The sequence below is a fragment of the Nicotiana attenuata genome, unplaced genomic scaffold (genome assembly GCF_001879085.1).
Source record: "Nicotiana attenuata strain UT unplaced genomic scaffold, NIATTr2, whole genome shotgun sequence".
Lineage (NCBI taxonomy): Eukaryota > Viridiplantae > Streptophyta > Magnoliopsida > Solanales > Solanaceae > Nicotiana > Nicotiana attenuata.
In genome coordinates this window covers 78,828-95,654 of record NW_017673707.1, presented here as the reverse complement: position 1 = coordinate 95,654, position 16,827 = coordinate 78,828, and the positions used below count along the sequence as shown (strand labels likewise).

At 36.9% G+C, this 16,827-nt stretch overlaps 2 protein-coding genes across 2 annotated transcripts in view; one reads left to right on the top strand and one right to left on the bottom strand.

Moving 5' to 3' along the window:
* The first annotated feature begins 331 nt into the window (after positions 1–331).
* On the top strand, positions 332–4,332 carry LOC109217082 (ABC transporter I family member 20). Its single transcript, XM_019381312.1, has 7 exons — positions 332–756; positions 1,254–1,387; positions 1,645–1,764; positions 3,110–3,205; positions 3,303–3,455; positions 3,538–3,615; positions 3,881–4,332. The coding sequence occupies exons 1-7, from the start codon at positions 588–590 to the stop codon at positions 4,115–4,117; spliced, it is 987 nt and encodes a 328-aa protein (XP_019236857.1). The 5' UTR covers positions 332–587; the 3' UTR covers positions 4,118–4,332.
* Positions 4,333–14,915: 10,583 nt separating this feature from the next.
* Positions 14,916–16,827, bottom strand: part of LOC109217078 (ADP-ribosylation factor 2-like) — a 2,928-nt gene continuing 1,016 nt past the window's right edge. The window contains exons 2-6 of the mRNA XM_019381306.1: positions 16,473–16,600; positions 15,847–15,966; positions 15,505–15,623; positions 15,295–15,376; positions 14,916–15,213 (exon numbers count right to left, since the gene is read on the bottom strand). Coding sequence (XP_019236851.1) covers positions 15,208–15,213; positions 15,295–15,376; positions 15,505–15,623; positions 15,847–15,966; positions 16,473–16,600 — 455 coding nt within the window. The 3' untranslated portion in view covers positions 14,916–15,207. The remainder of the gene's footprint in view (positions 15,214–15,294; positions 15,377–15,504; positions 15,624–15,846; positions 15,967–16,472; positions 16,601–16,827) is intronic.

Sequence of the window (16,827 nt, the reverse complement as noted above, 5' to 3'; positions counted from 1 at the left end):
GGGTCTTTATGCATTTTCTCAAAAAAAAAAAATCATCTTTCAGCTCGCGCTATTACTTGTTATATTTCAGTTATATACTTGTTTTCTTTTTTATTTATTTCAAAAAAGGTGCTCTTTTCTAATTTTTAAAATAATTTAATTTAAAGTTCTTATATTAACATATTTAATACTATAAGGTTATAACTTTTTTTTGTAATCATTTAAATATTTTGTCATATAAGATAACAAATGTAAAAAAAAAAAATCATTTCTCATTTAAATTATGCAACCAGTGAACAAGTTCACACAAAAACTAATATTTTGAAACAAGTATAAAGACGGAGGTCAAAGTCTACTTTTGAAATAGTAGGAGGATCAAATCGCTAGTATAATTCTTTTTTCGATTAATTTAACTTGACGGTCGGCGGTTGGAAAAGTAGTTGAAGAAGCAATGTATGGGAAGGAAGTGAAGAACGTGTCCATGGCTGAATCTTGAGTATCCTCACATAGTCACATTCCTTCTGTCTTTTTCTATTATAAAACAAAACTCACAGAAGCTGAATCACTACTCTATTTCTCTATTGCTTTTCACCAAACACCTGATAGACATGGCGGTGAAGGAAGACAGGAAGCCATCGGTAGAGATCAACAAGCTCAAATTCACCTACCCTGGTATCGATGGTCACCCTCCCCCCGGATCTACGCCCTTAATTGAAGATTTCTCACTTACCCTCTATCCTGGTGACCGCTGCCTTCTTGTTGGATCCAATGGCGCAGGTTCAATTCTATTGCTCTTCTTGACATTGAATTACAATTGTCCTCTTTAATATAATTAAAAATCAAAAGGGTTGCTTTATAATTTTTATTTTTTTTGCTGCTTTAAATGTCCAATTTCGAAATTTAGGGTGCATTTGGTATAGATGAAAATGTTCTGTTTTTTTGGTCGAAAATGTTTTATTTGTAAATCATTTCTGGATCATGTTTCAGCCGATTGAGATATAAAATTTGGTGACACAACCCACAGGGTAATTGTACAATGTACAAGATAAGCTATGAGGACAGTGTTTTGACATTTTTTCTTAGTATTAAAGGTTTACAACAATGTTCAAATGTTTATTGAAGTAAGCATGTGTGATATTTGAAAGGAAAATGACTTCCTCCTTTTGGTGGAAAATATAGAAACATAGCTAACCAAACACAGAATAGGCATTTTTCGCCCTACCAGTAGACCTGAGAGACATCTCATGTTGGGTAAATGGATGTACTTTTTGTAGGGAAGACTACAATTCTGAAGATATTGGGAGGAAAGCACATGGTAGAACCAGACATGGTCAGAGTGCTTGGAAGATCTGCATTTCATGACACTGCTTTAACTTCTTCTGGAGACCTCAGCTATCTTGGTGGAGAGGTATCTTTTCTCTCTGTTCGTCGACCATCTTTTTATGGTTTATTATGTTTTTAGGACTGTTTGCTTCTTTATTTTGTTAAATGCATGTATTTGATGGCAGTTCTCATCTTATGTCCAATTCATTAAATTCAAGCATAACCAAGTATTCTTCTGTTAGTTTGAAAAAATAAATGTGCCACATCTTTTAATGAACTTGTGAATTCAGAAATTGATCATTAAAGTAGAAAATTAAGTTCTTTTGTGCTTTCTGTTCACAGTGGAGGAGAGAAGTTGCATTTGCTGGATTTGAGGTGCCTATTCAAATGGATATTTCTGCGGAGAAAATGATTTTTGGGGTTCCAGGAACTGACCCACAAAGACGAGATGAATTAATTAAGGTATGGATGGAAAATGAACAAAAGTTCTCTGTGCGGAAATGTTTGAAAGTCCCATGTAGCTTTTGATCAACTTGATTTTTGATTGTTATCACTACGCCCTATTACACAAATGCAAAGCAAAAGGAATTTATATTATCTATTACTTGCTCAGTTATTATATTAACAAAGGCAACTCATAAATATAATACGTTGACATGTCCTTGAAGATGATAAAAGCAATCCATGTCATTCTTTCTTTTCTTGGACATTTACATTTATTTCTATGAAATGCCACTAGTTTTGTATCGGTAGACATACAACAGTTGAATGGAATGGAGGAGCTTTTGATGGCATAAGTAGCTCTTGTTTGGATCTCTGGAAGCAACTATTTCAAAGGCAGCTACAGTTAGTTAAAATGAGCAATTTATCCATTATCCTTGAAACCGAGCAATTAAATAATGTAAAGTTTTTTGAAAACTAAACCAGAGCGATAAAGCCAATTTGACAGGTATCTATGGCAAAAAATTTTGATGTTGTTAGTGCCTCTACTTATAAAACAGATGTACAATAATTATATTTTGCCAAACACAGCCACCCTTCCCTTGAAATTACAATTTGTATTTCATTATTCTCTCTAGACTAGATGTTCTCATTTGAGCAGTATGGCTGGCTGAGAAATTTCTATTGCTGTATATAAAACTGTGCTTCTAATCTCTTTATGTGATTCTTCCCTATATCTCAAAAGTATAACAACACTAGACCTATAAGATTTCTGTTAGTTCTTTGAGGGTAAAACCGGTAATGGTGGACCATATGTCGTAAACGCTCTCTCTTTTTGTTGTTACCTTTTTTCTCTTTTTACTAATTTTACAGGCTTAGTCAGAATATGTTTGGCATGTGCAATTTTGGCTGAGAAATTTCTATTGGTGTATATAAAACTGTGCTTCTAATCCCTTTATGTGATTCTTCCCTATATCTCAAAAGTATAACAACACTAGACCTATAAGATTTCTGTTAGTTCTTTGACGGTAAAACCGGTAATGGTGGACCATATGTCGTAAACGCTCTCTCTTTTTGTAGTTACCTCTTTTCTCTTTTTACTAATTTTACAGGCTTAGTCAGAATATGTTTCTGCATGATAAGTTGGACTGTTCTAACTCTCTACCATAGTAAAAATTGCAAATGCCAAATAGGATACATCTTACGAAAACACACATAGAAAACTAGGGGAAGAAAATTAGACCTTTTAACTTTTTCAGTGGATGTTAACCATACTTATCTTGTAATAACTCTGATTGTGTGAACATATCCAATGTGCAAACAACTAGATAGATATGTCAGTAATTTATATATTATGTTGATGCAGGTTCTTGGTATTGATCTATCCTGGAGAATGCATAAAGCATCTGATGGGCAAAGAAGAAGAGTGCAGATCTGTATGGGTCTCCTGAAACCATTCAAGGTACCCCTGCCTTTCATCGAGTAAAAGCAGTTCCCATTTAACTGTAACAAATTGCTTGAAGACAATGTTGACATAAGATATCCCCCTGCTTGTGTAGGTTCTTCTTCTTGACGAGATTACAGTTGACCTAGATGTTCTTGCGAGGGCTGATCTTTTGAAATTTCTGAGCAAAGAATGTGAAGAGCGAGGCGCTACTATAATTTATGCAACACATATTTTTGATGGTCTTGAGAATTGGCCTTCTCAAATGGTAAGAGCTGAATCCTACGTCTTGCTTTATTTGGATCTTTTGAAGAAAGTAGTGATGGTTAAAATAATTGTATTATTTGAAGCTATATGTGGCTCATGGGAAGTTGCAACTAGCAATGCCAATGGACAAGGTGAAGGAGATCAGCAATATGTCATTAATGGTAAGTTCTGATGTCATTACAAAATATAAGATCCAAAGTAGAACCTCATTCAGTTTTTATTTGGAAGTTCAAACATGCTCCCCATCCTACTGCTTAGCTGGGAGGTTCATTGATGAACTGTTTGATTTCATCAAGCTCCTGGACATTTCGCTGAAACATGACAAGTTTTTATCATATATTTTTCTTAAATGGATTTTACATGATATACTTGTTCATATGTTTGTCTCATATGGATTTTTCATGGTTGTTCTAACTGTATACGCAGAGGACAGTAGAGAGTTGGCTGAGGAAAGAAAGAGACGAGGAGAGGAAAAGAAGGAAAGAGAGAAAGGCAGAGGGCCTTCCAGAGTATGGAAAACAAGTCGAGGGCAGTCGAGTGGTTGGGGATCCAGCTCGTGCTGCTGCTCGTCCATTAAACAACGGTTGGGCTGGTGGAAGGCTAAATTCTACTATTGCTGGTGAAGAAAATTTTGTCTTAAGCTCGAACCGTGTTCTAAGATAAAAGCGAACTAATGAACACGTCTTCGAACTGGTGTCTCAACTTATTTTATCATTTCATTTTTACCGGTCAGATGATCATGAAACTAGTGCTATTAAAGTTTGTTAAATTGTAGAATAAAAATATCTATAATATTTGATCCGTATACGTATCTCCTATTCTTTATGTATTCTTGTGGACAAGAAAAATAGTGCGGTTTTATAATTTGATTAAAACTAGAGCAATGTTTCCAGGTTGAGATTCGAGTCTCAAGCTTCTAAAGAAACACCATAGTATGTGCTTTTTGCATACAATATGTTAATTATGAGGGTAATGAGAGTGGATTAGAAGTTTGAATTATGGAAAAGCAGGGTAAGACCAAATATATGAAACAAACCAAATTCTCAACCCAAACACAGACTAATATATTATAAAATCACTAAATTGAATTATACAAAACGGGAAATATTGACGGAAAGAAGAACAACAATCAGCTGGAAAATTAAAGGGATAAAGGAGGGATAATCAGAACAGGATGAGAAGTATCCCAAGAACATAGATGAGAAAATAGAGCTAACACTTGACAATTTCAGCGTAAAGAATACTCTACGTCCTTTGCTATACTTATAATTTGTCTTTTTCTACGCTGCCCTTTCACGAACTTGGCACCTGCCTGCACTCAACCTGGGTCCCACACATAATTATTCAAATTCCTAAATATGCCCTCCACCGAGTCACTCACAGAGTTCACAACAATATCTCGCTCCTCAAAAAGAACCTTCTCCTCAAGGTTCGAGCGTAGCAGAAATTGTAGCAATATCTGCTTGACATTGTCAACAGAAAGCAAGCAATATGGAGCAATATCTTCGCAACTATTTTGAGTCGTAAGAACATAGCAATGAGAATGATCAGCTGCCATCAATAAGAGCGATGTAGATATAGGTGAATCTGCACCAGTGTTGTGTCCTGAAATGAAATCAACTCCACCCAATCAAAGGGGTCCTCAACCTCATACCTTGGGGCGTGTGCAATAGTTTTCTTACTTTCTCTTGATCGCTTCAATGCCTATAATTTGAGAGATAAGAGGAAAGCCCTCTCTCGAATTCGACGAGGCATACCTTAGGGTAACCAAAAGAGCAACAACAACAAGCTTAAAGTATTGGCTCATTACTCCTGCATTGGTGCAACCACCACCAAACAGAAAATTGGCAACAGCTCTGTTCCTACATATATGATTGCAGGCATTAGGTCGCAGAACAAGGATTCCTGGATCATAGGGGCAAAGGTCGAAATGTTGAGTCACAACAACCTGCCCAAACATTGCTACATCTTTACACATTGCAAGAATAAAGCCAACACATGATGCCGACTTCCCCTCATTATAAACCCAATCACCCCATAGTGTAACTATTGGATCATAAGAAGAACATATTTGTAATTATTTGTAAACATATTCAGGTTGATAACACAGGTTATCGGGATATCATGTATATCCAGATCAAAGGGAAAATTTGCAAACTTGAGATAAACAACTAAATCTGCTTCAAAAGAGGAATAAGAATGCACAAAATTTATGACGATATGGAACCCCACCTTGGCAAGTCCTTTAAGTGGCTTCATGTTAAGCCCAACTTCCAGTAAGTCCAAGTCCTTGAATTATGCAACTTCAGACATATACTTTCCAGCATGAACAAATTGACTTGATCGACCAAGCATATCTACAATGATGACATATTGTGCAATGTTCTGTGCAAACTTAGACTCTTCCATTAAGTTGAGAAACTGCAGTCTTTTCTCAAGTTTTAAAAAATTTGCTTGAACTTTGCGCTTCCATCCTTCTTTATTAGTATATAAAGTTCTATCTAACTCTTGATACTTTAACATGTATGATCGTATAATAAAGCATAAAAATATGAAAATTGACGCTTATACTTCTCGAGTAAAATACATAAGCTTTAACTAGAATATACTTAGTCAACATATACTCACTCGTTCGAAAGATGCACGTGTTGACTCTTTAAAGCATTTTATCAAACACTTTGTGGGAACATTTTTTTTGAGTAGAACCACTTTAGTAAAGGGTTATATCCACTCACGTCAAAACTCCTCGAGCCAATACGTTGGCTCCAGTCCAATTTATACCCGTCAAACAATCGATTCTACAACAACCAGTGCATTTTAATTAATTTCAAAGTTTCACACCTAAACATGGAATTTACTTTTGATACAGAAAAAGAAGGGAATTAACTATTCAATTCTTACCTACTACTACTGTAGGATAATCGACAATAAAAATTTTTACATACCTGAGAGTGAGAGAATTCTTTCTATCTTGAGTTCCTAATTGTTCTTAAATTTTATTGAGTGTGGAACTACTCTCTTTTGTTGTGTGAGGGCACTTGATTCATAAAGGAAAGGTAATGCTTGACCTCTACGTTAGAGTAAGTGAGCTTGTTGTGAAAAATGCGTGGTGCTTGTAAGTCAAATCTTGAGGTGATGATGTTACACTATTGTACTTAGTCTATTTTAAATATTTTTGGTGTAATGAGTTAGGAGGATTGTTTAAAAAGGTTGTGTCTATATAAAGTGTAGTTTGATTTCTAGAGAACGAGCAATGGTTTAAGTGTAGGGTGTTGATGGTAGGCTATAATTACGTATTTTTGTCGCTTACGAAACTCTAATTTACTGCACTTTTATTGTGTTTGAGCTTTAATCGCTAGTGTTTTGCACTTATTGTGTGTTTTATGTCTTATAGGAGTGATTCCGAGTCATGTAGTTGTTATAGAACTAATTTGAGCCATTTGGAGCTTTGAAGTCTGAGTAAAAATCCAAGGGATTAAGCCGGGATTGTATTTGGGGGTCGAAGATCAATTCTAGACATCAAAATTCAAGGAAGAAGCAATTGCTGAAGAAATGCACTAGTGCGAGGCACTATGCGACGCATTAGTGCAAATTTTTATCAGAAATTTTCAAAGTTCAGAGACTGGGTTTTTTGTGGTCTGACAGGAAAAGGCATTAGTGCGACGCATGGAAAGCATTATATTTGCATGTTTTCTTATTTCGGCTAGGAAAGGGAAATTTCGTCTAGGCCCGACACTTGGTATAAATACATGGAAAAACGTTATTTTCTGGACTTTTGATATACTTTAGACCTAAGGAGAACATACCACGGTTGGAGGAGGCTTCTAACTAGTTTTTCTTCTCTTCTCTTCTCTTAATTTCACAGTTTATTAGTTCTAGAGTTGTGGGGTGCTACATGAATATTATAGTTTGATACTTGAATTGTTCTTATTTTTATCATATTGGTTTATTTATTCAATTTTGCGCTTACTTATTTGATTTCTTGATCACCAATTGAATGCTATCTATGAATCTAAGATTGAACTCGGAAGAGGGAATTCTAGATTGCATATAAGATTGAGTAGAGTAAGATCTTGAACTTGAATATCGGGAACGGATTTGCAGTTAGGATAGGAATATACCAAGGCCAAGAAGTGAAATATGCGATATCTATTGCTTGGCTCCTTTATTTTTATACCACCACCCCAGGAACATGACAGAAAAATTGATGCAAAATTGGGCGCGCAATTCATATCCTCAAGGTGGAGGAAAAAGTGGTGAAAGTGATGGCGTCGTTCTGCAATATTAAATCAGGCGCTTGTTGGGAGGCAACCCGGCTTTACTGATTTCTTTTGTTTTTATTTTTTATTATATTATTTTTGTAGTGGTTGTTTTGATGTTGTACGATTATAAGCATAGGAAGTATTTCTTGGAGGTAATATAGGCATTTCTTTGTTGAACCAGTTATATGCTTTTACCCACCTAATTGTTATGTATTGTGGTTAACCCCTTTGAGCCTGTAATCCTGTTTCTTTGGTAACCACATTACAAGCCTTACCCATTTGTTTGAATTAACCATCTATTTGAACCTTTTCACCTCTCATGAGCACTTGAAATTGTTATGAACTTTGTAAAAGCTAAAGCGTGGGTGGTTGGTTTGGCTTTTGAGTGAAACTAACGAAATAAGGAGAAAGGTGCACTGTTTTGAAAAAGTAAGAGTCACTTGAATTGAAAAAGAAAAGAAAGAAAAATATTTGTATTGTTGTGAAAAATATTCCTTGAAAGTGGTAACTCTTGATGTAATTATGCTTAAAGAAGTAGGGATTGATGTATATTGATGTGAAGGTGGAGTAATGGTTTGACATAAGTATGGGGTTTTAAATGTTAAAGTATATGTATTAAAGTGCTTAGGGAGGTATAGTCACTCTTATATCTAAAAGTATCCTACCCGTCCCGTAGCCTACATTACAACCATCTAAAATCCTACTTGATCTTAGACTAAATGAGCTTGATCAGTAGAGCAGTACACTATGGGCAAGCCTATGGTGCATCTTTTGTGGCATATGAATGTTATTTCTGAGAGTGGGAGAATTCTTTCTATCTTGATTTCCTAGTTGTTCTTAAATTTTTTTTGAGTGTGGAACTACTCTCCTTTGTTGTATGAGGGCACTTGATTGATAAAGGAAAGGTAGTGCTTGACCTCTACGATAGAGTAACGGGTTGTGAAAAATGCGTGGCGCTTGTGAGTCAAATCTTGAGGTGATGATGTTACACTATTGTGCTTAGTCTATTTTAAATATTTTTGGTGTAATGAGTTAGGAGGATTGTTTAAAAATATTGTGTCTATATAAAGTGTAGTTTGATTTCTCGAGGATGAGCAATGGTTTAAGTGTGCAGTGTTGATGATAGGCTATAATTACGTATTTTAGTCGCTTACCGTACTCTAATTTACTGCACTTTTATTGTATTTGAGCTTTAATCGCTAGTGTTTTGCACTTATCGTGTGTTTTATGCCTTATAGGAGTGATTCCAAGTTATGTAGTTGTTGTGAAACTAATTCGAGCTATTTGGAGCTTTAAAGTCTAAGTAAAAGCCGAATGGATTAAGCCAAGATCATGTTTGGGGGTCGAGGATCAATTCTGGACATCAAAATTCAAGGAAGAAGCAATTGCTGAAGAAATGCACTAGTGCGATGCATTAGTGCAAATTTTTTTCAGAAATTTTCATAGTTCAGAGACTGGGTTTTTTGTGGTTTGACAAGAAAGCATTAGTGCGACGCATGAAAAGCATTAAATTTGCAAGTTTTCCTATTTCGGCTAGGAAAGGGAGATTTCGTCTGGCCCGACCCTACTTGGTATGAATACATGAAAAAATGTTATTTTCTAGACTTTTGATAGACTTAACACACCACGCTTGGAGGAGGCTTCTAACTAGTTTTTCTTATCTTCTCTTCTCTTAATTTCCTAGTCTATTAGTTCTAGAGTTGTGGGGTGCTACATGAACATTGTAGTTTGAAACTTGAATTGTTCTTATTATTTTATCATATTGATTTATTTATTTAATCTTGCGCTTAATTATTTGTTTGCTTGATCACCAATTGAATACTATCTATGAATTTAAGATTGAACTGGGGAGAGGGAATTCTAGATTGCATATAAGATTGAGTAGAGCAAGATCTTGAATTTGAATATGAAACGGATTTGCAGTTAGGATAGGAATATACCTAATCGCCTTGCTTGGTTATTATACGGGAATTATAAATGTGTTCTTGTTAATCTTAATTCCATAGTAATATAGACGTTAGGTTAGCTTCAATAGGCGAGTTGTACTTCGGGAGAAGGCTACAAGCAATATTAAACCCGTCAATCAATAAGCTAGATAAATTAATTAGGAAATTTAGGTAGAAAACTCAACGGGATTATTAGCTAACCCATAGCTCTAGAATATTTTCTCCCATTGAATTCATCTTTAAGCTTGTTGTTGTTTCTTTAATCTCTTAATTTTGTTGCTCTAGATTACTTTTAGTTAAATATTCATACTTTAGATAATCGCTTGAATAGATTAATGTCTTAGTTTAATTTATTTGATAATTAATCACAAGTCCATGTGGGTACGATATCTGGACTTACAATCTTATATTACTTGTCGACCACGTATACTTGCTTATGCGTTTTGGAGCAACAAGGTGCCTCTTCATAAGTCAAGACTTCTTTAATTTCTTCGGTATCGGCAGGTATTATATGTGACTCATCATGAATGTACTTTCTAAGAATGGACACATGAAAGACAGGATGAACAGAGGACAATTCAACAGGCAACGCTACATTTCCCTTCTTTTCTGCAATCTCATAAGGTCCGATAAACCTAGGACTAAGTTTCCCTTTCTTACCAAACCTCATAACTCCTTTCATTGGTGAAACTTTCAAAAACACATTGTCACCAACCATGAACTCTAAGTCACGATGCCTCTTGTAAGAATAGGACTTTCGACGACTCTAAGCCGCTTTGAGTCTTTCTCTTATTAGCTTAACTTTCTCTAAGGTGTCACAAACAAACTCTGGACTAATCAACAGCACCTCTACTGGTTCAAACCAACCCACTAGAGACCTACATCTTCGCTCATACAACATTTCATAAGGAGCCATACCAATGCTGACCCGATAGCTGTAATTGAAATTCTATAAGTGGAAAGTGATCATCCCAATTACCTCCAAAATCTACAACACATGCACGCAACATATCTTCGAGAGTCTGAATGGTACTCTCTGCCTGGCCATCGGTCTGTGGATGGAAAGCGGTGCTCAAATTGACCTTCTGTGGATGGAACACCTAATCTTTTCAGAAATGCCTGCCAATAATGCGCCGTGAACTGAGGGCCTCTGTTAGAGATGATTGAAACTAGAGTACCATGCAATCAGACTATTCCTTTGATGTACAATTGCGCATACTGATCTGCAGAATCTATCGTCTTTACTGGTAGGAAATGCGCGGACTTTGTCAGTCGGTCTACAATAACCTAAATTGAATCATGCTTACGATATGTGCGAGGCAGACCTACTAAGAAATTCATATTAATCATCTCCCATTTTCACTGTGGTATCTCTATATCCTGAGCTAGGCCACCAGGCCTCTGATGGTCGGCTTTGACTTGCTGGCAATAGGCGTGGGCATCAGTCGGTTCGATTCAGTTATGAATATTATCGGTTTTGCCTATCGGTTATCGGTTTACAAATATCATAACCCGCTAACCAAACCGATAAGATATTGGTTATCGGTTATCGATCATTAACGGTTCGGTTATCGGTTTACCCAATAAGACAAAACAACTAAAATAGTTTCGCAATGTATAAAACTGTTTCGCAATGTATAAAACAGTTTCGGTATAAAACTGTTTTGCTAAAACAGTTTTATAAGATTTTAAGAACTGTTTTGCTAAAACTCTTTTCAGAATTGTTCTATTTCACAAGAATTTAAATTTACTGCAACATCCAATAAAATAAACTCTAACCAAAGTTTCTATCTTTCATTCTTCAACCCAAAAAATATAAACAAAAATCCCAATATCAGTTAGTGACGAAAAAACAGGATAACTTTGTAACAGCTCAACAATTAAAGCACACGACAAATCTCACTTCAGCTTTCAAACAAACTAAGAAAAATCCAGAGCCAGAATGCTTTCAAACAAACTAAGAAAAAGATGAAGATGAAGCAACTAAAAACTTACACGAAGAATCAAGATGAAGCTGAAGAATGCGGCTGAGAAATGCGACTGAAGAGTGAAGAAGATGCGACTGAAGAATCAAATGGATCTGAGAAATGAAGTGAAGATGCGACTGAAGAGTGAAAGAAAGAAGCTGAGAAATGCGACTGACGCCGTCCTGAGTCTTGATGGGCTGACTGGTGAGGGCGTGATGCGACTGACGCCGGCCTGAGTCTTGACGGGCTGACTGGTGAGGGCGTGAGGCGGAGAAACTGAGAAACAATAGGGAAATCAAAGAGTGAACTATGAAGTATGAATTATGAAACCTTAGTATGTATATACTTAAGGGTAAACTAGTAAATTAGTTAATCCTTATTGGGTTATCGGTTTTACCCAATAACAGAATTGCCAAACCGAGCCCGAACCGATAACCCAATAAAAAAAATTTTAACTCGTTACCGAACCATTAACCCAATAACCCAATACTGATAACCCAATAAATAATTAACGGTTTGGGTTATCGGTTTTACCCGATATATGCCTACCCCTAGCTGGCAATTCAAACATTTGGCCACATGATCTGCTACTTGCTTCTTCATGCCTTTCCATCAATACAACTCTTTCAAGTCCAGATACATTTTGGTAGCACCTGAGTGGATAGAGTACCTCAAACTGTGAGCTTCTTCCATTATGGGGAGATTTTTAAAAATAGCCAGATTTACAACTGGTCGTTCAAAAATAGCCCAATTTCAAAAGTAATCGAAATTTAGCCACTTTTTATGTAAAGATAAATTTGAGCGAAAACACTGTTCAAAACCCGGAAAATACTCCAGTATATTATGCTGGAGTTCCAGCATAAGTATGCTTGAACTCCAGCACATTATACTGGAGTTCCAAGATAAGTATGTTGGAACTCCAGCATAATATGATGGAGTTCCAGCATAAGTACACTAGAACTCCAGCATAATATATTGGAGTTCCAGCAAGTATAATTGTCCAGTATAATATACTGGAGTTTGGAGCACCGGTGCTCCAGTCTCCAGTATATTATACTGGAGCCAGCAAAGTATACCGGTCCAGCATAATATGCTGGAGTTCATACACAGGTGCACCGAACTCCAGTATATTATGCTGGACCGGTCTCTGTTGCAGCAAAACGGTGGCTATTTTTCATTGACTTGGTAAACGCTGGCTATTTTTGATTGACCAGTCCAAAAACTGGCTATACCGTGAAATTTTGCCTCCATTATGGCCTTCCTAAGCCCATCTACATCGGGCACACATAACCGATCATTCAACTTCAAAACTCTATCACTTCCTAGAGTGAAAGCAGTGATTTCTTTGTTTCTGACTCCTTCTTTTAACTTCACTAAGTATGGATCTTCGTCTTGCTTAGACTTAACATGCGCAACAAGAGAGGATTGTAGTAAGGCATAAGCAAGTATACCTCCTTCTTCGGCCTCATCCAATCTAATTCCATCATTTGCTAGTTTTTGAATTTCTCGACCCAAAGTTCGTCTTTGTACTGCAAGATGGACCAGGACACCCGTTGACTTCCTGCTAAGTGTATCTGCTACCACATTAGCTTTGCCCGGGTGATAAAGGATATTGATGTCATAATCCTTCAATAGCTCGAGCCACCTTCTCTGTCTCAAATTTAATTCTTTCTGCTTGAAAATGTATTGGAGGCTTTTATGATCCGTAAACACTTCAGAATGCTCGCCATAAAGGTAGTATTGCCATATCTTTAATGCAAACACCCACTATTGCAAGCTCCAAGTCGTGTGTGGGGTAGTTCTTCTCATGATTCTTTAACCGTCTGGAAGCATAAGCAATAACTTTTCCATCTTGTATAAGAACACAACCGAGACCAACTCTGGAGGCATCACAATACACTGTGAAACCACCCGAATCTGTCAGCAAGGTTAACACAGGTGCAGTGGTCAACCTCTTCTTTAACTCTTGAAAAATCTGCTCACAAACATCTGACCGCTGGAACTTAACTACTTTCTGAGTCAACTTAGTTAATGGAACTGCAAGTGAGGAAAACCCCTCTACAAACCTTCTATAGTAGCCAGCTAACCCCAAGAAACTCCTGATTTTGGTTGGCGTTATCGGCCTTGGCCAATTCTTGACTGCTTTTGTCTTCTGAGGGTCTACTTTTATGCCTTCACTAGACACCACGTGGCCTAAGAATGCCATTGACTGCAACCAGAACTCACATTTTGAAAATTTGGCATAAAGCTCATTCTCCTTCAAGGTCTCCAAGGCTATTCTGAGGTGTTCTGCATGCGCATCCTTGCTCTTAGAGTACACCAAAATATCGTCTATAAACACGATAATAAAGGTATCAAGGAATGGCTTGAAAACTCTGTTCATGAGGTCCATGAATGCAGCTAGAGCATTTGTCAACCTGAAGGACACTACTAAAAATTCATAGTGCCCGTAGCGAGTTCTAAAGGTTGTTTTAGATATAGCCCCTTCTATGATTCTCAATTGATGGTACCACAACCTCAAGTCTATCTTTGAAAAGTACTTTGCACCCTGAAGTTGACCAAATAAATCATCAATCCTTGACAGTGGATACTTGTTCTTAATGGAAACTTTACTCAACTACTGATAGTCCACGCACATTCTAAGAGACCCATATTTCTTCTTAACAAACATGATCGGGGCACCCCACGATGAAACACTCAGCTTGATAAAGCCCTTGTCAAGGAGGTCTTTCAACTGTTCTCTCAACTCATTAAGTTTTGCTGGAGCCATCCTATGAGGTATAGATACGGGCCGAGTGCCTGGCATGAAATCGATGCCAAAGTCTATGATTCTTTCAGGAGAAGTCCAGAAAGGTCCTCTGGGAAAACTTTTGGAAATTCTGTAACAACTGGCACAGACTAAAGAGCTGGTGATTGTGATCCTGTATTAATAATGTGAGCCAAATAAGCGAGACACCCCTCTTGATCATTCATTGTGCCTTAAGGTAAGAAATAAACTTACCTACAAGTGATGCTGAACTACACTTCCACTCTAAGACTTTTTATTTGGAAATTGGAACCTGACTATCTTGACACGACAATCTAACATGGCATAGCAGGAAGACAACCAATCCATACCCATGGTCACATCGAAATCCACCATTTCTAACTCTATGAGATCGACCTTGGACTGAAACTATACAACCTCTATAGACTCTTGTTGTTTTCACTAACTCAAAATACCTCTCTAGTAGACAAGTAGTACAAGCAATAGTAAAGACAAGCTCACCAGCAGTACAGAGAAACATCACCAACTTTAACCAATCAATTACGGGGAGAGAACCTTAATCTCAATTAAAATAAAATGTTGAAGGCAAAGTCGCTGAGCATATGTCAGCCAAAGTGCAAAATGTTACATGAATTTAACCTAAAGTTACTGCAGAGTACCATTCTTTAAAAGAAAGGGCAAACATGCTGATAACAATAGGGATAAGCAGATCTATCCCGCGAAAGAAACATCAGTAAGTACATAAGTGCTCTAGACATTGTTGAAGTCTATATTGACAAAAACATAGCTGCAAAAATCATGGATCTCGCATTCAACCCTGCAATAACAAGAATGTTAGAACTTTAGAGCTAATAAAAGTGACAAATAAAACCAAATGTGATAATGAGTGCGTCCACACCTTGTTTGCAATGTTGTTTGAGAGCCAGTCAAGCCCCTCATACAACCCTTCTCCAGAGGTAGCGCAAGTGCTCTGAATGTACCTGTGTCACGCAAGGTCATAGATTCAGCATTTGGTAGCACATGAGAACCATGGTAATCTCCAGCCATGCTCATTATACACATAAACTTAAAACATCTTGCAATTAAAGAAGCACCACATAGCACATACCAGTGACGTTGACGGAGAGAATGAAGACCAAGCTTGTCAGTAATCTCAGCAGCATTCATAGCATTTGGAAGATCTTGCTTGTTAGCAAACACAAGCAGCACAGCATCCCTCAGTTCATCCTATGCATACATTGGCAAAAGTCATTCAGAATAGGACACAAGTGAAAGGAACCAACACTAAGAATGTTAACTAAAACAGGAAGTGGGTAAATACAGATCATTTCAGACTTTCAAGTGCTCCGTAGACACATTTCTGGATATCTCTTCTGTATACATCAGACATGGGCCCCAAGACTCAATATAGTCTTAACTGAAAAAAAAAAGAGAGCCATGATTTTCATACCTCATTCAACATCCGGTGCAGCTCATCTCTAGCCTCAACAACACGATCACGATCATTACTATCGACCACAAAGATAAGTCCTTGTGTGTTTTGGAAGTAATGCCTCCACAATGGTCGGATCTGGAAATACAAGAAATTTGAAAGGGAACAATAGGCAACACAAAGTATGTCAACTTCCGCAAAAAGTCATGTCACGGTATCAAAAGATCTCCATCACATGTCTTAAGAGTAGATAAATAAAATAACCCTTGATCATACATCTAATAGAAGTCCTTACAGCTGCAGATTCTAGGTAAGCCAGTACTTGATAGCAGCAGAAAAGGCAAGCATTTGATAATAGAGAAAAAAGATGATTTCTTGGTTTTATGTTTCAACTTTTTGGTGAGTGGGAATATCGAGCAAGTATAGCAAAAAAAACAAGCTTGGTGAACCTGAAACACTAGTACAAGAAAGAAAACATAATTCCAATACCAGAAATGCTCCTTTATCTTGCAACTTGAAATAAGGTCGGTATGAAAGTCAGATAAAATCAAAGTAGAACTTGCAATGTATCTTCAATTGTTTAACAAACTAATGTTAAATACCGTAGATAGCATAGCACTTTGATATCATATGGCATTAAGTACCTTGTCCTGACCACCAACATCCCAGACAGTGAAGCTTATGTTCTTGTATTCAACAGTCTCCACATTGAATCCTGATAAAGAATGAGTAATTGCAGATAGTATTAATAGCAATAGCTGGCTAGAATCAACTCAACTATGGCAAACATTTGCAAGACAATCATATTACTAAAAACAGAGGACATAGTTGTAATGGTAGAAAGTTATTTACAATTTTTTTTTTTTTTTGATTCGGGAGTTATTAACTAACATTTTTAGGTTAGTTCTAGCATATTAAGTATATATTGTAGAAAGAAAGACCAATCACTCAGGTAACCGACTTGAGCACCTCTATCCCTCCACTCCCGGGACGTGCTAT

Bases quoted from the DNA above. Each gene is read 5' to 3' on its own strand.
- LOC109217082 (XM_019381312.1), top strand. From the start codon at position 588: ATGGCGGTGAAGGAAGACAGGAAGCCATCGGTAGAGATCAACAAGCTC. The intron at 1,765-3,109 runs GTATGGATGGAA...ATGTTGATGCAG, and splicing joins GACGAGATGAATTAATTAAG to GTTCTTGGTATTGATCTATC. The intron at 3,456-3,537 runs GTAAGAGCTGAA...TATTATTTGAAG, and splicing joins AGAATTGGCCTTCTCAAATG to CTATATGTGGCTCATGGGAA.